Here is a 24,923-nt window from a genome sequence, read left to right on the forward strand (position 1 = left end):
TTCCTTTGTTCCATCCTCCACTAAAAGGATGAATGGCTAAGTCAGACTGTGAAGACTACACTTTTTTTGACTCCCGATAGCAGGTCCTCAGGTCTTTCTTTGATCCTATAGCAGGAAACACCTTAGGTAGGTGGCCTCTAGAGCCTGACCCCACCAGTAATGTGTAAAAATATTTACTGAAAAGTATGTGAGGATTTCTCTTTTCTACATTTTTTGTAATACTATTATTACCTATATAAAAGGTGATACAAAGCAGACATTGTGATTGCCCAAAGGAAAAAATTTCTGTTATGGCTGGGTTAGGAGATAAGAAGCCTGAAAATCATCTCTCATAATGAAAATATCTGTGGGGCAGTGCAGACGGGACAAGCAGGAGCAAAGCTGTTCAGTTCCCAGGAACGTTTGTAACACATGGAGACTGCAGGCTGTAGAAACAGTTGCGTTCTTTGATGTTTTTGAATCAACCAAATGAAATCGCTATGGGAAGGGAAGACTCACTTCACCCTTCTCAGCATTCCTACTAGCATTACCGAGCAGTTTCAGTCCTGGGAAAATGTCCTGCTGCCACATCTCCATACACATATTTCACTTTATGTGCTTTTGTTGATGTGCGTATTTCAGTTTGACATGCATTCTCCTATGTTGCTCAACAATAACATCTGCTGTATTACACAAGGACATAGCTGTCCTCAAAAGACACCTGAACTAATTACCTTAAAAAATCTTACATAGTGAATTCTTCTCAGGTGAGTAAGCACAAAACACATAAACCACAGCAATACCAAGGAATTTAATTTCTGCCTTCTATTGCTATAAATGTTAGAACACAGATCTCTTGATTTCATACCTCTGCAGATCTGGTTTTTGCCTGTTCAGAAGCTTTTCCTGGAGTGTGTATTACAAGCTTCCACTGTGTAAGCAACTGCAGCAGCAACTTCAGTGAAGTATCAAGAAGGGTATGATGCATATCATTCACTTCACGTAGCAGAAAATTAGTAAAACCAAAGAGTACATCCTCCCGCCAGTCAACAAAGTCAACAAGTAGACCCTGAAGAGAATTCTGTGCAATGTGTCGAAGTTCATCATCCATATGGATAGACAGCCTGTAAGTAAAAGTAAATGTCAGGTAATACAAATCTAAGGAATGTTTATTGGGGTAAGGAGCATATGTTTGTTGGGAACTTAACACTGACAGAAAACTCCCAATGACAACATAAATTTCAATGGTACTACCATGATTTCATTGTTACTGACCACTGTTAACATCCTTAACCTGGTTTTACACTGTAATTGCTACAATAGTGCCAGAACATATTCCTGGATCCAGAAGAAGTCTTTGTTGCACTCCTAAAAAGTAGTATCTTAAAGCACGTAATTTGGCAACTTTGCCCTCTCCCTGAACCAAGTATACTTTTGATTTATTCACTTATAAAACAACTTCTATTTAGTTATGATAAAAAAGGCTTACAAGTTAAGACATAATTTCATAATTTATATATTTATTTGTTTACTTTCAATAGAAAGCTAAAAGTATCACAACACCTCAGCTGCCTAACAGTTAAAATGGATCTTTAGCCAAGAAGCTAATTATAATTATTGAAAGCAAATCTTCAAAAGAAATAAAAAGATGCACTTGAATTAAAAAAAACTGCTTTATGTTTTAAACAACTTAGGATAGGGAAATGGGAAAAACAACCTCAGGATTTCTATACTTTTAAAACACATCGGACATCCCCAAAGTCCTTCTGAATGATGGTGCAATTTTAGATCCCATTTTCAAATTTTATTTCTTCTGTATTTGCATCATGTTGAAGCTCTTTCCAACACAGAAATCCTTTATACATTTTTTTTAAACAAAAAGCATCAAACCTCTGTTGGTAGCTTGGCAGAATACTCAGATCAGTGTGTTCTGCAATTTCTGGTTTATTGCCTTTATGATGTATTTTATTTTAATTACCCATGAGACTGTAATTTTCTGTAGTGTGTTAGAACTCATTTTCAAAGTATTTTATCTACATTTAATCTACACAGTTGAAAACAGGATGCACTATAAAGAAATGGACGGGAAGCAAGGAGAAAAAAAACCAAAACAGCCAAATGGAGTGGAAGCAAATTCCATTCAGTTGGAAGTGTATGATGAGATGTGGTTCGTAACACATTCAGTTCATTATAGCTGCCTAACTGTGAGGCAGGGAACATTTAATTTAAGTCAAAGGAAAACAACTGCCATGAAACTTCACCCCGGTGAATATGATCCCAAAAATAATTGTTACACTTCAATAACCACGTGACTTTATATATAAATTTGGAAACACAGTTTTGTTGTGCTAAGAAAGGACTATTTCTGTCTCCTCTTTGGAATCCCAAAACCAGAAAAACAAGCAAAACCCCTGAGACTATGATTAAGTCATCCATGAAATGACTTCCACAATGACAAAAAAGTAATAATGGAAAAAAGGATACAAAAGACATACATCTCTAAGTCCAAGTTACTGCATAAGGCATTATTAAATGAGATGAAATTAAAACTGAGCATAGGAATGCATCTATGTATTACCACTATATGACAGGTAGCTTGAGGAGTAACATTAAGTCAGTGTTAGTTTGCTTGTTTGCACTTGAGTCAATTAAATTTAAGACCTACTTGGGAATTTGTAATGAATGGTTTCACCGGGCAGTGAAAGGGCAAAAGGTACAGTATATACTTGACATCTGCTTTATGGCTTATAATTTGAGTACAGCTGTCCTGGAAGAAAGTCTAGCTGCTGAGTTAGACTCCTTCTGGAAACTGCCAAAAGACACATCTGTTGTGAGGATGAAAAATTCAAACCAAACCGTGAATAAAAGAACCCATTAACCCAAAGACATTATTTTATCTTTAGTGAGAAGAAAATATTTAACAGCTTTCCATCCCAAAAACACAGCCCCACACAAATCCCTGGCAGAACAGTTTATCACTTTTTTTTTTAAAGAACAGGGAGGAACAGAAACCTCAACTCTTCAACATTTTTTATCCTTGTATTGGTTTTAGTCTTTGACCCAGAAAAGACACAGTAGTGTTCTCTACAACAGCAAAGACACACCTCCTGGGACTACTTCTTCATAACTGGGAATAGTCAATCTGAACCCAAATAAATATGGGATAGTATCAAGAATGTAGAAGCAGCTCTGGTACTGGGGTAGCCTGGAGACTTACATTAAGATTAGGCCAGGTATTAATTCCTTAAGCCGTTTATTACTTTCTTCTCTGAAGCTGTATTTTTTTGGATGCTAGGACTTCTAGGTCTTCTCCATTAATAGCAGATAGCTTTTTATAAGCACACGGTTTTGTCCAAGAAACAGTTACACATTCTGTGACTCAGTTTTCTGTTCTGTTCTTGAACAGCTTACCTGGCCAGCAAGTCGATCAACTCAAGTTTTGACATTCCATCAGGAAGCAATCGAGGAATAGCAGCAACGCATGTTCTGAACAGATCAATTTTTGGTTTTCTTTCACCACTGAAAAATTAAAAATAGAATTTTGACTAAGCTTAACAAGTAACTGTTAAATGATCCACCTACAGTTCTTCAGAGAAGGGCTGGACGTAACGGAGTACCAGAGGTCTACTGAGAACATCAGGACAGAAAGCTAGACACTATAAATGAAATAAAAAGAAAGCATGAATAAAAGTTTCCATTGAATAAATCGTTTTGATTTTGACATTTTTCATGCATTGTATCTATACGGTACTGAAAAATCAATTATTACTGATTCATTTGTCTCTTTCTGAGAGGAGCTTCAGATACATCAAGATGGAGTTAAAATGTAGGAGGATTCTTCCATCAAGATCAGCATTAATGTGATGCAAGCTTCGAATGAAGCAATGAGGAAAAAGTTGGGGTATTCCCTATCACAGTGCAGCTATATTTCATCAGTTGTATAAAGCAAATAGTGGATATATAAGAAGCCCAAATAACAAGACTGAAAATCCAGACAGTTGCCCTCAATAGGGCACAGATGTGTGGAAATCACACACCACACATTCTTACACTCCAAAAGAATAATTTAGAGGTAGTTATGGCCAAAAAGCTTCTGTTGATCTGCCTGAGATAGCAGCACTTTAGCAACCATGTTCAGCTAAAACATGTTTTAGTAGCCCCAAGGCTGCTCTAATCTGTGGAATGGCTCAGGTGCTTCCTAACAGCCTGAGAACATAGTTGAGTCTAATGTTCAGCATGAACCAAAAACTAGGTTGCGAGTCCTTAAATCTTCTAAAAGTAGCCCAAGTTTCAGCTGCTGATTATTTTCACAACAGTTTCAATTGTTTTCTGATTTTTTTTCAGTACCTTTTGTACAAATGCAGATTAAAGAAGTCCTTCAGACAGACCTCACAATGTGGGGGGGTTTATTTGCTCATTTTTAACTAAATGATCTATTATTTGATGATTGAGTATAGAGGAAATAACCAAAGCATAACAGCATTCCAAACTGTATACTCTTTCCCACAGTATTATTAATTATTAGCCTGTAATATGCTTTGGAGGGACCAAAAGAGCATGGTCCTATTTTAGGGACCCTACTATAAACATGCAGAAAAAGACTGTTCCTGCTTTAATATGCTTCTGATTGAACTAGAAAAGAAGGGGATGGGGAAGAGACACACCGAGAAGCATTGTAAGCTACTTAACGCCACAGTGAAATTCAGTGACAAAACAGAAAATGAACGTAGTTTTCCTGAACCCCAGTCCAGCGCCCTGCTTACTGCACTACTCTGCCTCTCCACCCAACGGAGGACATTGAGTTTGGATACCTTACTTTGGTGTTCAGTCACAGAGAAAGTCTGAATGCAATACCGTCTCACGAGTCTAAAATAAGATCTATAGAGTAACACTGAGCATTCACTGAAATAATGGGTACAGAAAGGCATAAACTGACATCAGGCTTATTTAATTCAAAGATTAAAGACAGTTTTGTAGTGAATACCATTCCTTCTCTTAACATCTTATATACTTACCAGCTTGGATATATATTACATTAATAAAAAGATGATTTGATTTTAATCTGCTGACTTTAATTTGTACAATGAGGGGGAAGTATTTCCATAATGAATTATCTCTCTTAGTGTATCTCTATTCTAACAGAACTTGAAAAAAGGTGTCAGTAGCTGACTTGAAAAAGAGTAAAATACAACATCTCATCTGATAATTTGATTATAAACAAATCCCTTTGAACTATTATTGCTAATGCAAACACTAGTTGGCTTAATAACCAGTGCAAAATACTGTATTTTTGTAGTTGTAAACAGTAAAATGCCATTGGTAACTTTATCTGCAGGCAAGCCAATGAATATTCCTTGCTGACTTGAAATAGAAAGTGAACTTTGCAGTTTCCCCAGTGAGGGTGAAGTTTGTGCATTTAAAATGGATGCATGTAAAATAATAGTCCGAGAGGAAACTCTTCTGAAGTCAAATAAGTAATTATTTATAAATATAAAATCTGTGGGTGTTCTGTGGCTTATCAGCTGCTCAGAAGACTTGCAGGACAAGATTCAAATCTGAGGTTCAAGTTCCCAACTTATCTGAGATACCAGACACAGCATGCAAAGTGTCTGGCAAAGGGGGCCTTGCAGAATTTGCAGTCATCTCTGGCTGATTCCGTATCCAACAGGATGAGCTCTGGATGAACACACTGACAGCTGTCCTCACCTGGAAGCTTATGTTTCCATACCAGCACTATCAGATTTTAGCTAGGTATTGTCAGGAAAAATTTTTGAAGTGCTTGCAAGAGCACGTTTGTATGCTTGAAGAATGGATGCCCTATTCTGATTAGATGCTGGAAAGTAATTATAAGCAGTACTGAAATTCATATCTCAGTGGAGGATGCAAAGGATGCTCCTTAGCCGGGATTTTAGTAAGACTCTCCAGAGTGACATTTATTACTTCAACAATAAATGCTTAAAGGATCAGTCATTGAATATAGAAGCATGTCTAACACTACCAAAGCAAATTCCAGAATCTGTACACTTTAAAATGTTGTAACTGCTCATTAACTAGCTACTTCCCTCTGATTCTTATTTTGTTATTAAAAATATCATTATGATATTCAGTTTATACAATAACATTATCTATATGTAAATATGAAAAAGCCATAACTTTAACATACAGATAAATGTAGTGTGGTATCTATGTATTAAAGTCCACAAAAACTCAAAACAAATACGTAAGTCCAGTGATGCATGAAGTTCTGTGAATAAAATGGTAAGCAATTACATAAAAATAATATGATGGCTTTTCCAGTTATCATGCACAATGCAGCTTTTAATAGGACCATTTAAAATGCTGATAGTAACAGCTAATGATGTTTTTCATGAGTTCACATGATTTTAAAAGATCAACTGATAATTAAGCACCCCAGATAATTTTATTCCTTGGAAGAAGTAAAAATGTGTTCTAATGTGCTTTTCCTTTCAAGTGTATATATCAACTTACAGCTTGTCTGGAGACAAAGTACAACACAAAAATACAGTAACTTACATGTCTAGATCTTCCACCTTAAAATCTTTATGTCTCTGACAATTTTTTTACCAAACCATAAGACTTCCTGAAATTAAAAATTCTTTTAAATCTATTTGTTCACTGACTCTAAAAATAAACAACACTTTGGTGATGCTGAGAAACCATAGAAAGGACATTTATTGCCAAGGTTGAGTACACTACTTATCTAAGCACTCAAGGTTTTACTATGCAATTATCTTTTGGGAATAAAATGTGAGTTCCAAAGCTCACTTTCCCTCTCACAAAAGCCTGGATAGCCAAAATAGTTACGAAAACTGGCTGGGAGTACTGAGCAGCGTACTGGGTAGTACTGTAAAAAAATATCAAATATTATCAGATAGTAATGTTAGCATTTAATATAAATAAAATAAGAGAATGCTAAAGACTCAAAGAGCTTACAAACTCATCTACACATCCACAGCAACAAAGAAGGGCAGAGGAATGACATTAAAACATAAAGACTGTATCAGCTGTATAAGGTAGTTCAAAAGGTAGTTCAGTTTGGCCAGTCATTGCAGTCTATCTACCACTCATGGTATTTTTAGCAAGTTGTCTTTTTTTTTTTTTTTTTTTTGACAGTATATGAAAAACAATCTTGGAGAGACCAACATCCTTTTCATTACAACTTGAACTTTTTTCCAAGGGTTGTTTATTTTCTAGCATAAGTACCATGTCTACCTCTCTAACAGGAAAGACATGCAAGGTCTCTTTACAGTTGGGATCTCCACACTCCGTGCTTTGCATGTGTCAAATGATGTCTCTACTACATGTCCACCTCACTAGGACTCTCTTCAGGAAACTTCCCTCATTAATAATTTTGGGTGAGAGTGTAAAATGCTGCTGTTCGACACTGCTTGAGACACATTGGTTTGATTCTGTTCCAGTGGGGCACTGCTTAAATCCAAGACTCTTATCACAAAATGACTTAGGTTTTCACTTAAGATTTGATCTTGATTACAGGCATGAATAATAATGGGAATTTTGAAAGATTATTATTAATAGGGATTTACAGATTTTTTTGCATTAATTTTGAAGTTCAGTGATGCAAATATACCCTGAAACATGTTCTGAGCATAACCTGACAGATTTCCTACTTTGGGCTTTCAACTTCTACCATCGAAACATTCATAGGATTCACATGTGATTTTGGACACATCAAGAGCATCAGTTTAATTCCAAACACTGCAATATACAAAGAAGTTCAATCAACTTGTCATAAACAGTTTTTCAAAGTATATACTAAGCTAAGTGTTCCTGTTTCTTGCTGTTTCTCTGATGACTCATGACAGACAGAAATAGAGGAAAAGTTCTGAAATGATATCTCAATATTTTATGGGAATTACCGGTCTTTAGCACTTACGTTATCATGTCTTCTGGTTCTTTGTTAAGCATCTGTATGTTGGTTAGCATCATGCAGCGACCCACTTCCTTGTCAAGGTGTCTGAGGATGTTGTCGACGGCTTTTCTTACTTGAGAATAGTATAATGACATACCTGCAATAATATGCACTTTTGTATAATTTGGGACATTTATAGATATATGTATTATGAAAAAGAAAGCTGTTCAATCATGCTGTGTTGCATGAATTAAAAAAAAATGTTTCCCTCATGAGATAGCATATTCCACTAGTAATGATATCCTGATTCAGAGACAAAATATGCTGCCCTCTCCAAAAAGAATGCTATTGTATGTAAAAACAGCCCAAGTGATAGATATGTATTTTTCCTGGAGAAAAAAATGTAAGATACCTAGTCAAACTATGTCCCTACATAGTCAAATGAAGTCACACAGTTTGTCAAGTTATACAACGTATTTTGTGACTTTTCATGACAGAAGTAAAAGCTCTGAACCAGCAGCAAGTAAAAACTACAGGCAAAGAGAAAAAAGGAATATGAATGAGCTGTCCTAAAACTTAGTTGGTATGGAAATTAATGGCATGACACTTTCAGTGAAAAACAATATTAGACATGCAGCTTTACAGCAGCTGATGAACACGGAATACTTTAAAAATACAACTTGAATTAACTTTTCTCTATATTCATCGAAGGCTAAAAATTTAAATTTCTTAATGAAGTTTTATATATTAACATTGAACAATGTATTTTTAATCACCTATTATCTATTCGTTTCTTTTCCTATTTGACAAAGAGAATGTAAACTTAGAATTTCAAAATGACATCAGTTTTCATATATGCTATGATCAACATTTCAATGGCAGAGTAGAAGGCAAAAGAAAATATAGGAATTACCTAGCTTAATCGTACATGTTATACATAGAAACCAGAATATTGTATCATAAAATAGTGAAGAAATTGCTAATAGATTACAAGAATTCAATAGTGCAAACATTTATTATCAAATGCATGCGAAGTAACCAAAATGAACTGAATTAGTGATAGTACTCTAAATACTATGTTGTATATTTCAACAGCAGTGGGTCTTACACTGCTTGTTTTCTTGATATTACTGCTATGATCTAGCAACAGTACAACACAGGTCTGATACTGGTGTAGAAACAGGTAGACTTTGTTTAATTGATGTAACTTTGGGGACTTAAAGAAATGCTAAGATGAGTACCCAGCCTTTCTGTTTTGCCAGCAAGAACTTCAGGGCCTGACACAGAAGCTCTTCTACCCCACAGGATTCTCCTCTACACTGACTACAAAGATCAGTGTAGTCATTGATCTGAAGCCCAAGGTAATGGTGCTTTTAAGTCAGGGACTTCAGCTTTATTGTATATTTAAAAGTGCCTGCCATTTTGAAAGTTTCACTTAGTGTGAGATACTGCAATTAAAATGAGGATATCAAAGGAATCTTTGCACAAGCACTGTTTTTAATAAGATGACTAGCCATGAATAAACACAGCTACTCAGCACTGAAAGAAGCTAATTCTTAACTAACTGTAATTAACCCCCACCCCAGAACATAGGGTTGCTACCACTTGTAGAGCATGACTGAGGACTCTTCCTGAAATAATTTTAAAAAGCTGCATTTGTCAAACTAAACCATACATTCCATTAGAATGCACAATAAAACAAATGTTTAAAGAAATCAATTGAATACTTAATAATAGTAAATTATTCTGCTCAGGTGCTGAAGACTTTTTCACATTCATTCTCATCCAAGTTTCTATATTGTCCATTCTCTTACTGACCTATCATTTTAGCTTCCTCCTCTGTAAGAGTTTTGCTCAAATATGTCTTCTTCACTCTGAGAGTGTTTCCAGAGGGAAGGACAGCTCCAGTCACTGGCATTGGAGGTTCACCATCTTTCTGCTGCAAGCTATCAGCAATTACCAAGAAAGCTCTCAGACCAATATTCATTCTCTGTAAAGTTCAGAAGATGAATGAGTATCATAGTCATATAATCATGTTCTACTAATATTCTTTAATCACTCTGAAATTTTAAGTATGTACTTGCCAGCGTTTTTTTCTGTATCTTCGCTACATTAACTGACTAGTCTGACACATTTTACAAAAAATGCCTATGAAATAAATAGTGCTCTCCCCTCCCAAAACTTTATTTTTAAGTACTTCCATTTATACATTATCTTTTTATCTTCAGGATAAAACATGGATATGACCTGGAGTTTAGTAATGCCTCTTAACCGGACCTTCAGTTAACCACCATTGTCCTACATTGTCCATTATGAAAAAAGTTCAGTAACTGTCTCAAAAGGCCCCAGGGTTACCACACTGAGTGAAAGTCTGGAATGGTGCTCAGCACTGAAACTGCAATGTGAAAATATCAGGAAGATGAGGCTAAGTGACCTGAATGCCTTCTGGGAATTCACCAGAGGAAAACTTGCAGGCTTTGCAATGTAACAATTAGAAGACCAGAATGTTTTCTACTTCCAAGGAATGTATTCCAAAACGTCAGAGGCTGTCCCACTGACAGTTTCCCACAGCTGCGTTATACATATACATAGATTATGGGTATTTTCTTTAGAATGCTAAAGTCTATGTACATCAAAAAGTAGCCCTATTTCATTGTTTTCAGACTTCCATTGCTGTTGAGACCCAGTAATAATTCAGATGTTGATTCATCAAGAAGCCAAGGACTATGTTTATTCCCTATGAGCTCAGCTTCATGCAATGCTAATACACAAATGTCCTTAGCAGAACCCTCCTCTGTAAATCCTGCAGGTGACTGACCCAGAGCGTGGTGGGGACTGCCTGCTCATGAACGCTGTTTTGTTTTTCTTTGCTGAAGAAAGATGAAAGCTGTTCTCAAAGTAAAGCTTGCCTTTCACTTCTGCTGCTTTTGACAGCAAAAAGTTTAATCTACTTTTCCAAATTTTTTTTTTGTATCAAACATAATTTTTGTAAGGTAAATAATTCTATTTTAAACAACTTAGTGAATAGATATGACTGTTTAATACTGCAAGATTAATATGGACATATTTTATAAGATGATTACAAATGTTTATTTTTAATATGTTTATTCTTATTTTCAAATGAAAATGTTTTCAAAATTATAAGCAAATATTTCCAAGATAATTTTTCATTATTTTACTACTTGGTTTTTTTTTTTTTTTCTGATTCCTATGTTTTTCTTTAGGGAAGGTACTAGGAAGCTGACTCACAACATTAATGCTAGTGAAGATTTACCAGTCAGAGTGGTAAAACTTCTATTAGAGTTTTTTCTTCTTTGTTATCTTCAATTCTTCTTGCATCATGTACTCTTTTTCAGTAAAATTGTTTTGAAAAACACTGAAACTGTTACAGAAAATTTAATTTTACATTAAAATAGTTTAAAGCATTCCATATAACAACAGCAGAGGGATAAGGAAATACTGTGACCAATAGTATTATTTATCTTTTTGTTTTTGTTTATACATCTGCACAACTTCACGTTTGATAATCTTCAGTCAGGAAACATGAGCTATGCATAAACAATGTGATGTTTCACAGATCAAAGTCCACAGATGTATTTTACCAATAAATCAAGTTCAAGGTTTGGCCTGAAAACTGGACAAAGGTGAAAGCATGCTTAGAATGTAGCACAATACCACATATATTAACTCAAAAAAATGGAGATGCACATCATACCTCAGGGTTGAGACTGAAAGCCTTTGCTGGTTTTCCAACGCAAAGGAAATCAAAGATAATTTCTTTCATTGCAAAATCCAAACGTTCCTGAAATAGTAAAAATATTAAAATTATTAAGCTGCTCTCTGCTACTTATTTTCTTTAAGGCAACAGAATGTTGAAAACCAGTTTAATCAGGTTTTATTTAAAAGGATGGAAAAACAGATCTTCAGAAGTATGCAGAACATTTTATCAGATGTAAGCGTTCAACACTGCTGTATGTTGACAAATTCAAAGATTTATAAGATTTATAGGATTTAAATAGAAAATGATCCATTTTGGAAATAAAGCTTTCAATTATTTCATTTAAACTCTGGTAATTATGGTACTAACATAGTATTTTACATAAAAGAAACTTGTTCACAGATGGCACAGCTCAGGGAAGATTTTCAGCATCTGTTTAATTCATTCCTATTCAGAGACTTTAAGTATGTGCTTCAGTGCTTTGCTCAGTGGGAATGTTTTCTGAGTTTAAGTAATAAAAGAGATGAAACTTCCAGCACTGAAGGTTAGTTTATTATAGCAATTCTCATTTGAACTGATGAGAACAAAATGTGTCCACTACATGCTGAACTTGGTTTTCCTCTGACTTACTGCTTTAAAAGCAGTGCAACTCCTTGTATTATAGCAGGAATGATTCAGTATCAGGAAAAAATACGGCTTACTATTTTGAACTTTACTGACAGTCAGAGCCTGCCAACAAATGCATTTTCTGACTTGCTAGCAACTCCAAAAACTGTCAAAAAATACCTTTGAGCTGAAGTGAAAACATTTTTATGCATTTTCAGTGGAATGAAGTTAATCAAAACCTATTGTTCGAAAGAAGCCTGCCCCAGCTCAATCTATAATTCTGTCATTGTCTAGATGAAAGATACTGACAGTGGGGTTGCAAAAAAATTCAAACAATAGAAGTTTACTTATTTGTTAATTTGTTATTGGGAAAACAAGTTATACATTAACTGGAAAGATATATGCATGGTTCTCCCATACCTGTGCAATAAACTGTATTATCTTCACAAAGATGTTTAGAGGCATATCTCTTGGCACAACACCACGGGACCCTTTTGGGAAAAGTGTTGTGACAATAGTAATAAGTCGACTGTAAATGAAAGAAAAAATGCATTAGACATTTCCGAACCTTGCAGACCTTCACTTACCATGAAACCTAAGTTGGAAATCCTACTCCATTTAGAAAGGCTAGAATGCATTTCCTTTGAAATGAAAATGTAATGAGATATCTTGCTCTGATCCTTTGCTACCATGTAATTATCTTATTTCACTGCTACATTAGAAGTAACAATAAACCAGTCAACGACGCGTCACTTCAAAAATACTTCGAACTTCAACCAGGCAAGGAGTGATTTTTAGTTCTTCCAAAAGCAGTAACACTTTATACAGTAACTTTAACAGGTGGGAGAATAACTAGCAGTGCCACAAAGGGAATATTCTGTTGTGTACAGTTGAGTTTTTTATTTCACAACAGGAATAGGTTCAATTCATAGGAATTCAGGAGAACTATAAAACTTTACTGGCAACATCCACTCTACAAGGCTTATTGTTACAAATACAAGTATTACCTCTGGGTAGCTGTGTTGCTTTCACATTTAATTCTGATCATGTAAACCCACAGTAGTCTGTACAGAGATTCCAGTGCAACTCGAGCCATTTTTGGGTCCTTATTCTAGAGAAATATACAACAATATATAAGAATATATAAGAATAAACTTCAGGCACAAATTGAAAAGGAAGTTCTGCACTTAATGGATGTCAAGATTCAGAGTTTTCATAACGACACTACAAAAAGATACAGCCTCACATCTGCCCGGTATCCCATTCCTGTAGTTGCAGAATGCTGGTGATGCCTCTGACCTACCTCTCCTGGTATTACTTAAATTGTTGAAAACCCCAAGTATCAAGTTAGTTAAATTAGATACATGTTACAATCTAAAATCTCTATTTGAAAGCCACCTCAATTTGACTCTGAAAAGAAAACCTCATCTTCAGGTGAGTTTGTCAATTCAAAAGCTGTCACCCTATGGTGGAGAGCTGGTATGAAAAACACAGCAGATAAATAAATGTACCGCACATATTCAAAAGTGAAAATGACAAAAATCTGTGGATGCTTAGGCTGGCCTAATTAACATGGCATCTGGGATCAACTGGACGGAATGAGATTATTTGTCTGGATTGTTGTTTATTTTTGGAAACTTTTGAACTAGTACAAGATTGTCTTTGGGTCTCTGGTCATCTGCAGTGTTCTGTTTCTGTGGCAGTTTTAAGAGCCTTCCGAGTAGGTGCAAGTGTATGCAGTCCCATCAGATGGTCTCCTGTGTGTTGGGCCACCTGCTGGGTTAAACTCTGACGGAGTCCAGTACACTTTGACCTGAGGTAAGACTTGCCTGGCCTTGCAAATCTTCATGGCAAAGAGCTGATTTTTTGTCTGCAGACAAATGTGGACTCATTGATCAAAGAAACTGCAAACAATGCCATCAATAATTCTTCAGTGTGCATTGGTCTAGGTCCTATAAAATGGAAGTAAGACGATCTCCTGATAATATGGGATATGGCTCCAACTTCCAATGTGACCTCTGTCACAAGCTTAGGAATAGGAATACTGTCCCCAGGTTGCAATTTCCATTTAACTCTTTGGCAACATATTTTATACAATAAAGCTCTATATGGAACAGAAAATTGAAATTCCTTTTTTTTTATTATAGCAGCATACAACGATTGTAGCAAGATTAGAATAAGTAATAAAAGGAATGCCAAAGTTTATGTGGCCTATTAATCTTTCCAGGATTTAAAAATTGTAACGTTTGTTACAATCAATTTGTTTAATAACGTGTTAACTTTCAATCCATTTTTCATGAGGTATCATCATGTCAGTCCTTGCAAATTTCAGTCCTAAGAGTCTGATTTCTTCAACAGGTGACAGAGAACGTTTATCAAAGTTTATTCCTACCCCAAAGCTTTCAAGAAAACAGCAGACATTGTGGCTAACTGAGTTAAGGTAACGAGAGCTTGTGTGGCAGAGGAAGAAGTCATTCCTATAAGCAAAAGTTCAAATATTCCAGCGATGAGGTAGTTCAGCTGTGAGGGCAGTTGAGAAGAGATGGAGGAGAAAAAGGCTGAGACCGGTATCATTGGAGCTTTATGTAAACAGCAGACCAGTTTTCTATCAGAAACAGCAAGCTTCGTAGCAGAAGCAGGATTAAGAGGAAGATGATAAAACGCCTGAGAAACATCCAGGAAAATCATGGGCATGTCCACAGGCAAGATCTGTGCAAGTGCATGGTGGCTGGGTGCCAGTACTTTGGAAAGCACACAGCATGTCTCCCTTTGGAAAGCTGAAGGAAGCCCACCACCAGCTGAGACTCTACTATTTTGAGGATTTTGGTCAAGAAAAACCCAGCCAGTAATCCCATTAGGACAAGGAACACTTAGCCTAATATACCTGACATCATCTTCACCTTCCCAACAGGAGGTATTGGTGCTCAGTGTGGTTCCTTTCCTACTGCTGGCAGTGGCCTAATCACTTTTGGTGCTGAATAATTTGTCAAAATTGACGTGGACCTTTTGAACATGGGAGCAGGTGGCAACAGAGCTCTGCCAGGATCTGCTCTGCTTCTTGATTGATAAGTGCTGCTGGCTTTTATCTGTTGTTGTTGATCTTCTAGAATTTTCTTTTTCAAGCCTCCATCTCTTATTCTCTAATTGGTGGAGGAGCAACCAGACTGCCAAGAGTCTTTAATTCCTCCATTTCTGTTTTCCAATAATATGGCGTTAGGTCTAGCCCATTTAGGTCAATAGGATATTACGTTGGTATCCATGAGTTAATTCCTGAGACAGACATTTTTTGACCCATTCTTTGTAAACTAAGTTCTGCACCCTTGGCTCAAATTGTACTGGAGCTTTCTTCTTGTCCCATGTGGTTTGGAGACAAGAAACTGTTGCTCTCACTGGAAAATTTTGCCTCTAAATGAAACACAGTGCTTTGACTCTCTCCTATATAGAATTCCTGCCTTGAACAGTTTCTTGCAAATAAAGTTTAGTTAACAATAAATGTTGCATTTCAAAACCAGGATACTTTTTATCTTTTACACCACTTTCAACAGGATAGTATGAAATGCCCTTTGGCCAGAATTTGACTGGGGTCAAGTATTTCCATATCCTGGCAGGAGTCTCATTTATTAATTCAAGAGAAAAGTTTGCTTCTGTAAGATCAGAGATTTGCCAGTTTATACTAAATTAGAAATCAGAATAGAAGACTTCTAGCTTTCCTAGTGTATGCTTGACTTTAATGGTTTTGGGAAGGAGACTGCTTTATGGAATGTGGAGGCTCTTGAGAAACCTGATCCAAATGGTTTTGGGAAGGACATTGTGCTTTGTGGAATGTGGAGGCTCTTGAAAAATCTGATCCGTTACATGGTTCATGGGAGCCCCTGCAACATCATGGAGTTCCATACACTGTCCTGTTGTGCACAACTCTTTCTAACAGAATGATTTCTCCCTCTTGTTGATCTAGCTCTTCTTCCAGCTGTGTGAGTTTGGTTTGGGCTTTGGGGTGGCACTCTGATTGGTGAAGTGATTGCTTCAGTGGTTAGGGCATCTCTTCCTCTGTACTGAGAGGGAGTGGCCAACCACATTCTTAATTTAGCCATGTATTCAGCTACCTTACCTTCTCCCCAAACTAAAGACTGAAGTGCCACCACATTAATCTATGAGCCCTATGAATGGAAGTATACACCAATGAATTACAGGTGTCAAGGTGAATTCAAATTTGATATTCAATTGCTAAGGGAGAAGCAACTTTCATTATATTTTCTCTAATGGTTTCAAATAATTTGTCAGGATCTCCCTAATTTTCGGAAAAGTTTACATTCCCAGCTGGCTCCTTAGTGATCTTACAGCTGTAGCTGCCTTTTCTAACACTTGTATAACCTCAGAAAACCTCATAAAATTAGTTGCCATAACATGTTTATTTTCTGAATCTCTTTGTAAATAAGGTCCTAATACATTTTCAGCAAAAGTAATTAATTCAGGTACAGGTGGAAACAAATCTTCAGACAGACTGTGAACATTTTGAAAAGGTATTCTAACAGCAGGATTCATATAAAGAGAATCAATATAAATTGTTTCATTAAGTCAGAGGAAAAGGAGAGCAAGAGAGCAATAGCAATAAAGAATGCAATGTATACTTTTTTGACAAGCTTGGGAATTCAGCTTTTGGAGAACAGAGATCCCCTCCACAGTTTGCCTCTGAGCTGAGAAAGAGGTTGCATGTCCTATCTGTGCTGTCCGCAGAAGCCTCCTAACCACTGGATCATCAAGCAGCAGTTCAGAGGCCCTTCATTCGAGGTAACCACTTTACTGTGCTTCTTACACTGGCCTTTTCTGGTAGGCACAGGACCATCCTTTCATATGGAACTGGTTTAAGTGCAGAATGGGATATGAGTTATTGCACAAGAAAAAGAAACATGGAGGAGTGGTAATGATAACTAGCATATGTCTATTGAACAGTATGTTCTGGTCAGGAACCACAGCAGATTGCAGTGGACTGTTAGTATTAAATTTCAAAGATCTAACAAATGGTAAAAGAATAAAAATAGATACGTGGAGGAAGCAAAATACTTAGGGCTTTTAAAATTAAACTTAACAGAGTGAAACAGGCAATGGAATCAGTGTCCTGCAACTAGTTCCATTCTGATAAAGTAATAACAAGTGCATTGTTTGAGAATGCCATTGTGAAAAAAAAGCAAGTTAATATTGGGTCAGTTTTGGCATGTTACTCAAGCTAGTAACTTTCATCAATAATCTTGCCTGTTTCACAGCTGTTTGACTCAGGCTTGGTTTGAATTTGAGAAACAGTAGAAATTCAAACAGGCCACACAAATACTTTTTTGTTATTCAAAAAAATCTGCACAGCTAAAGAATTAGTACTGTCGGGAATAAAATTATGTATGGAATCAGATAACAGCAATAATCCAGCACATTTACCTAAAATGGATTTGCAACAGATCAACAGTGTATACTAATGTTTTGATACAATATTAAACCCAGAGTATACTAACCTTGAGACTGGATATGAATTTGCAATAGATCAATAGTGCATACTGAAGTTTTAATACAACATTAAAACCAGAAGATACTAACCTTGAGATTGGATAGGCAGTTGTTGAGGAAAATATGCCATCTGTTCAAAAAGAACTGCTTCTGACTGACACAAAGCAGGCAGGTCACCAAAGGGTACAAAGCCTAAATAGGAAATGGATGTTGATACCATATTACATACATGTCTACACAACTCAAAACTTAACAGAGCTACTGTAAACTTAACGCTTTAACTCCTCTGCTTTGCGCAATACATGTTAGCTAACATAAACACATTGTTAAATAGTACCATCTAAAAGGAACCTTTCTCTAAAGCTGTTACAGATATGTTTTATGGATGAACTAAAACCAACCAAATGGTCTACTTATAGCAGTATAATGAATCCAAAGATGGGACACAATTTTACAGGCTCACAGGGTTAAGTTCTGTCAGTTAACTGAGAAATGATAGCATGGAAACAACTACACCTTATTATAACAACAATAAGACCCACAGAGATTGCTGGAACTTGTGAAAGCTTAGATGTCTACTACTCAAAACCTTCAGGCACAATATTTACTGAGAGACATATCAAGCATGCTAAAGAATTGTCTTAAAACACAGGCAATGCCTGGATCTGCTGGTAGTTACATTTTGCAAAGTGAAAAATAAAAAGAAGCAAGGCAGAACATAGAAGTTCAGATACAGAAACCTGGTCTCTTCGTCAGCACTTACTTTGACATGCACCTTGTAAATGTAACACTAAAAAAAGGAAACTAAAAATCACCTATTAATTTTGAAACTAACTTTGCTATTTCAGCAAGACTCCTCTGTTTCAGTCATCATGTTAATATACCCAATCAGGAATTTAAAAGTTATTAGTCAAAAATAAGGTAACTTCACCTTAAAGACCGGTTGTTCTCAAAATTAACCCTAAAATTCTAACTTCAGTCGCAGCTCAAAGTATGAATACACTGTGAACCCCCATTTCTGTTCCTGTAATTTATAACATAAATTGTCTATACCTAGGTTAGACCTAGTTACTTGATCAAATGTCAAATGTATATTAATTTTTATTTTTATAATCTTCATACACAAAATAGTTATGGGGGAGGATAACTGAAGTCTTCTCATGGAAGACTTTCTTGCCATATTAACATTATGACTACAATAGTTGAGTACTTGACAGGATGACAGAGTTTAGTAACATCCCATGAGTTACAACCCATCCCTAAGGAAGAACCCTAGGAGGGGAGATACAAATCATCTCCCAAACTTCCTCATTCTCTCTGTTCACTACCAAGAGAATCTCTACAACTAGCTCAAGCGAGATACTTTTAGATAGAAAATGAGGCAAGATGAATGCCCCGATTCTGCTGTACAGTGAGTGCACCAATTCACAAAATGCTGGTTTTGGTAAGGAAGGTCCTCTTCAGACCATAAAGAGTGTGCTTTCTTCCTGGAAGCCTGGAAATATGCACTGCAGCTATTTCTGCCAGCTGTTTGCCTTTCCCCTCCTCCTCCTTCTCGCAATGTTTGCATTTCTAATCACACCCTCACAAGAATTTATTCTATTTTGTCACTTTTAACTATGTAGCCTCCGGTGTGGTATGTGTAGACAAGCAATCAAATGCAAAGCCTCAGCTGTGCAATCCCTCCCCAAGCACATAGTTATTGACTTTGGCAAGTACGGCCACCAGTTTGAGGAAGTTCTATTTAGTGTAAAAACTGTACAGCAAAGCTCTTACTCTGCTGCACTTTCAACAATGTTTCATTAACTCAGTAGAGTGGAACGGAGCCACACAAACACAAGCAGAGCAAAATCAGAAATCCATCCCAAGACTCCCCCTAATTCAAACCGGATCAGGACTGCGCCCCAGGGCATGCTCTGACTCCCCCTGGGACTGGTGTAACTACAGCAGAGCGCTCAAGCACAGTCCTGCAGTCCTCCCAGCAGATTCACTAGCGCTAGTGACCAGCATTTGCTAAGAGCACTGGGAACAGGGAAGTCTTTTTGACTTTCCCATAGAATGAAGGAGGACAAATGACAACTTTCTTTACTTAAAAGGTCCAAGACTTCAAAACGGATTAGCTAATGCTGCATTGCTGACGTGCGCTGACCCATTTGGAGAGACAGACTGCTTAAGGCGGCCAGCATCAAACTGACTCAGATCCTCATTTAATTCAGATCAACTCATGTTTCTAAAAATACACTGCAGTGCCACTGTTCATCTCACAAGAAAAAAAATGAATAGGGAGCTGCACAGTAGCCAAGTTACAGATTTAAAAGGGCATGTGTTATACATTTTTTTGTTCCTACAATGTATTATTTAAGCTCCGTGACAGCACTGTTCACACATGCCTCATTTGCTCTTGCTTGACAAGAAGTGAACTCTATTCTTTCCCCTCTCCTCCTAATGTTTACACATATAAGTATGAGAAAACCTCACCATTTGATAATCACAGAACCAGATGCTGAAAACATGTTTGATTCAGACTGATTTATATCATAATCTCAATAAAATAAATACAATTATTTTCTGCAATCACAGTAACCTTCCCTGCAAATAGAAATGTATTGGTTATAAAGCCGACATAGGAAAGAGTTTTGCAATTTCCCAAGAGTCTTGCTCAGAGATATTTCTGACCAAGAATTTTAGCCTTTGCTTCTTAGGGTTACTCACCAATGAGTGCTTCTTTCGTGAGGAAAGTTCAAGTGTTGTATCATACAGGCTTTCAACAAAGTTCCTCAGACAAGGGACATTCACTTCATTTTTAACAGCCTGAAAGAAATTTTCATGTTAATGAAACACTATTTCACAAGCTGTTTTATCTAGTTTAAAGCAATTATGCGAACAACCTGAAAAATAAACTCACAGCAGCTACGGGGACAAGAATTTCAACAAACAGTCCTGCCAGTGCATGCTTGATATCTTTGTCTTTAACTTCAAGGAAATAATGTGCACATTCCTAAAACAAAACAAAACAAGAAACATAAATTACATGTCAGCTGGAAAAAAGCCCTCTAAATGTTTGCTGAATGCACATCAAGTGTCAGTGACTATTTTTATCTTGCAAATTCCACAGAAGACATTTGTCCATTAACTTCTAAATCTGCATTTTGCAGCAAGCACAATGCAGGACACAAGTCAAGATCAAGGATCTGTTACTTTAGCCATGATAATCCACAAACTCTCCACTGATTCCAGCTGTCTTCAGTGGTGCTTTGGGGATGGAAATGGAGTTGGACTCAGGGGCTGACCTCATGCCTTCCCTGTGTATACCTTCAGAAGCAGAAGTAATACCCATCACGGACTGTTTTACACAGTGCCTTGAGAAGCCATAAAAGGAGCGTACCTCTCTGCTAAGATACTTAAGAGAAGAAACAATGCTACTAAATATTTTGGGATAAATTTCACTGCTAGGATCCATTGCAGATTAAGGGTCAAAACAGGACTGTCCTATGTGAAGGAAGAGACCTGTACTGCAAGCCACCACAATTTCCAGCCTGCAAATGGGGACTGAGAGAGAAAATAAAAATGTACTTTTGTCCTAAACATGCAGGGAACTACTATCCACACAGCTGTGCTGCTCAGGAGGTGATGTAGGGGAGATAAGCAGTCAGCCACTTGTGTGTTTCCGTACAACCTCTCTGAGGATGACAAATCATGCTGCTCCAGTTATTTCTTCCTCTCTGGGTCCAAGGCCAAAACAGGCACTGGCTTTACAAGGAAGAACCACATTGACCTTTTTTACTGCAAATACATGTATGGCAGTTTACACTTTAGACCATATATAATTTTTCCTGGCTCAGTCGGGATGCTACAGCACATGGCTTCAGTCACTCCAGCTGTTTCTGCTACACAGCTGAGGCTCCTATGCAAAGGCAGTAGCCTTCCTGAGCTGCTTGTGCACTCTGTGCTGGAGCTCGCTCCTGAGATTAGGTCACCCTTTGAAAGTGTCTCTCTCTACTAAAGCGGAGATGGTGTGACACAGCTTGTAGCTGAAGCACTGCATGTAGATACTTACATTAACAGGCAAACGACCCTAGGAATTGAACTGTATTTCACCAAAGTGAGCAAAATTAGTTTTCCTGCATACACAGTGCATCTTATAATGCACTGTAATATTTATAAGAATTAGTTTTGAGCTGAGATACTGTAGTCAAGGAAGGTAGAGATCATTTGCATCCAAATTTTCAGTTCTACTTTACAGGTGCTTTACCACCAATTTCAAAAGCAGTGAACACTGGATCCCATCATGGGATACATGCTGTGCCATAAAGTCATTCACTCTTACTAATCATGTGCCCTGAACACACACTACTTTGTATCTTGCCAGCTCTGGATAACTTACATTAAGTCGACACTTGTGTTTGTATAATGAAGTGTAAGGTAAGAAGCAAAATGAGCTGTTTCTGTGTAGTTAAAATATTTTTTAAATACGATTTAAAACACATTGCAAAACTGAAATAAAATATGTACACCTGTGTATTTGTATTCCAACGTCAAATCCTTACTTGTAGGCATGTGACATTGATTTTTCACTCCATTGACAAGTTGTTCTTTATATGGAGGTTTATATAAAACATGTATTTTACTGGATGAGTGGCTACAAATCATGTAGCCATGAGGGTGATCCCAAGAAAAAAGAGAGGAATAAAAAGGTTAAGCTAAATAAGCTTGCTGATGGGAACAGAAGCCATTGTACAGTACCAGCAAGAATGTGGACTTTTAAAATATTTAAACATAAAATATTTTCTTTGCTTTTATAAAATTATGTCATCCATTATTTTAAAGCGTTCATGTAGCTAAACTATGCTCTGTACTAGTGGCTTTCAAACCAGATGGGTACAGAATGTGTCCTACAGGCAGGGGTGTGAAGGTGTGGTGGAAGGAGGCAACACATCCAGCTTTTGTCTCAATTCTTTGTGTTTTTCACCATCAGAATTTTGTCTCCGCTCTGGCAACTATGTCAATGGTGGAAGATTCACTTTGGACGCAGTAAGCAGCCAGGGAAACATAGCTAGGCAGGGACACAGGGCAAGGAACAGCTGCAGGACAGCAGTGTGGAAGGTCCAGGGGTCTAACAGAACAAAATCTCTTTCTGTTGGAGGATGAGATGCAGGGACTAGGGTATACAGCTGGTGAAAAGTTTGTATGGAATGATACACTCCAGAGTGCTGAGGTTCAGAACAAGCAGAAAGTAGTACATACATTTATGTGGGAATGACACATGGAAAATCTCCTGGAGTATTACAGGAAAGATAGAGGAAAGCCCATTCTAAAAGGTCTGGGAATCACAGTTACATACTTAAGAATTTTACCTGCATAAACTGAAGAGAAGCTTCAAAGTCCTCCACAGGATACATCTTAATTCGAAAGAATTTCATTCCCATTATAAGACTGATAATGCTTTGAATGACATATGGGCTTTGTTCTTTATGCCGTAACTCTTTTAACTCTGCCATAAACTTCTTCTTTACAGCAGGAAATCTATGAATTCACATCAGTTAGTACAAAATACTACACATTAATTTTTGAAAGGTATTGTAAGGTATATAAATGCGGAAAAATGTAAAGATGACTCAACTTTGGTTATAATATACTGTTTCAGTGAGTAAGTGAATGGATTTCTTTTTGTTTAGTTTTTTTCCCACTTCTGATAAATTCAGAAAAGAAAGCAAAGCATACAGCCTGATCTTAGTTCCTTTAGATAATCACATCTTTCAAATTATTTTCTTACCATGCCTCTCTTTTACATAAGAAGTAACAATATCATTAGAGTAACCCCCTTACATGTTTTTAAAAAAACAAGGTGAAAGATAGTTTTCTTGCAAGTACATGCAATGTTTTCAAAAGAAAATGCTTAAATGATAACCACGAAAATATTCAGATAGGCTGTTCCTCCCTTCAGATTTTTTTTTTTCTCACAGCCATCACAGTAACACTTAAGCATTAACTACAAGAACCTGGGATGCAAAAGCCTGTGACAATTTTTGATCTCCCCCACAAATGTATTGCAGTTGTCTTTTGAGACACACTGTCCATAACAATAACATATAGGAAGATCATCCAACAGGACCTCCTATCCTTTTTGAGACAAAAGGAAAAGAATGTCATTTTCATGGGCAAGTGCAGCATGTAACAACCTTTTTTTATCGCCTCTGACAGAGAACACAGGAGAGTGGAAAGAAACAGGTTGGCAGGAAGAAGCCCATTAGCAGTAGTAACATCTCAGCAAGGCCCTTCAGAATTGAAGAAGAAAAGGAGGTATGGAGATAAGAAAAAATATGGAGAACAGGTATATCTTTGACAGTCAACATGAAGCTTTGGATCCAGATGTCACTTCCACTTTTGCCTTTGACCCAGCCAATTTAGAAGCCCAGGTAAGACCTTAGCTGAAGTCTGTGTAAGTTGTGTGATTTTCAGGAACTCAAATGTTTCAGCTACATCAACCTAAATTGACTGGTTTTGTAAAGCCAGACTCACCCTCAGCAACACTAAGAAGTCAGGAGACAGAGATCACTGTGTTGGGGCAGTAAATTTCACTCTCTGCTTAGTTTGTGGTGTAAGCGTATAGTAGGATGTTGTATTGGGTACATGAGTTTCTGAATCTGTCTGCTTCCAGATTCAAAATTTCAGACCTGGTCCACAAAGTGGTTTATGTCATCTGCTCTAGGAAGTGCAGCATGAAGGACTTGGAAGCATTTGCATTAAGTTCTGAACTGAAATAATTGCAGAGAAACTTAAAAATGTTCCTGTGTTGGAGGACAGGCATTTTTTGGTTTGTCTAGCTAGAGAAAAAATACCATACAGAAAAACATTAATTAAAATACCTATCTTCAGCCCTTTGAGCTTTCCACAGATGTCACTGCTGAGATAAGTAAAACAATGCTGCTGTAGTCAAGTTGAATTTACTCAGTATCACTAGACTAGATGCAGAAAGCCTGTGACTCCCTAGAGTTCTATGCTCTAGAACACCTGGATGAATAGAGGCCAGTAAGCTAAAACTATTTATTCCTACACTGCCTTTTAAGAAAGTGAGAAAATCAGAAAATTCACATGCTAAGTAAGTAGAACTTCTTAGATTATGCGGGAAATATGATATTCAGTTTTGCTTACTTTGCTTGAGCTAGAACACCTATTACTTCTGCATACAAATCCGCAACAATGTGCATATTTCCAGTGTTAGGACCAAGGTACCTA

The 24,923-nt window shown here is 36.9% G+C and overlaps 1 protein-coding gene across 4 annotated transcripts in view; it reads right to left on the reverse strand.

Annotated features, from left to right (window-relative positions):
• The window catches only part of FRY (FRY microtubule binding protein), a 247,907-nt gene that overhangs the window by 87,596 nt on the left and 135,388 nt on the right, over window positions 1-24,923 (reverse strand). For all 4 annotated transcript variants that reach the window (XM_055802396.1, XM_027792033.2, XM_055802395.1 and 1 more), the window contains 12 exons: window positions 24,840-24,920; window positions 23,042-23,210; window positions 20,593-20,685; window positions 20,400-20,498; window positions 17,778-17,879; window positions 13,202-13,305; window positions 12,615-12,723; window positions 11,586-11,672; window positions 9,689-9,860; window positions 7,895-8,027; window positions 3,391-3,498; window positions 848-1,103 (listed from right to left, as the gene is read on the reverse strand). In XM_055802396.1, coding sequence (XP_055658371.1) covers window positions 848-1,103; window positions 3,391-3,498; window positions 7,895-8,027; window positions 9,689-9,860; window positions 11,586-11,672; window positions 12,615-12,723; window positions 13,202-13,305; window positions 17,778-17,879; window positions 20,400-20,498; window positions 20,593-20,685; window positions 23,042-23,210; window positions 24,840-24,920 — 1,513 coding nt within the window. The remainder of the gene's footprint in view (window positions 1-847; window positions 1,104-3,390; window positions 3,499-7,894; window positions 8,028-9,688; window positions 9,861-11,585; window positions 11,673-12,614; window positions 12,724-13,201; window positions 13,306-17,777; window positions 17,880-20,399; window positions 20,499-20,592; window positions 20,686-23,041; window positions 23,211-24,839; window positions 24,921-24,923) is intronic.

This window comes from Falco peregrinus, chromosome 4 (assembly GCF_023634155.1).
Source record: "Falco peregrinus isolate bFalPer1 chromosome 4, bFalPer1.pri, whole genome shotgun sequence".
Classification (NCBI taxonomy): domain Eukaryota; kingdom Metazoa; phylum Chordata; class Aves; order Falconiformes; family Falconidae; genus Falco; species Falco peregrinus.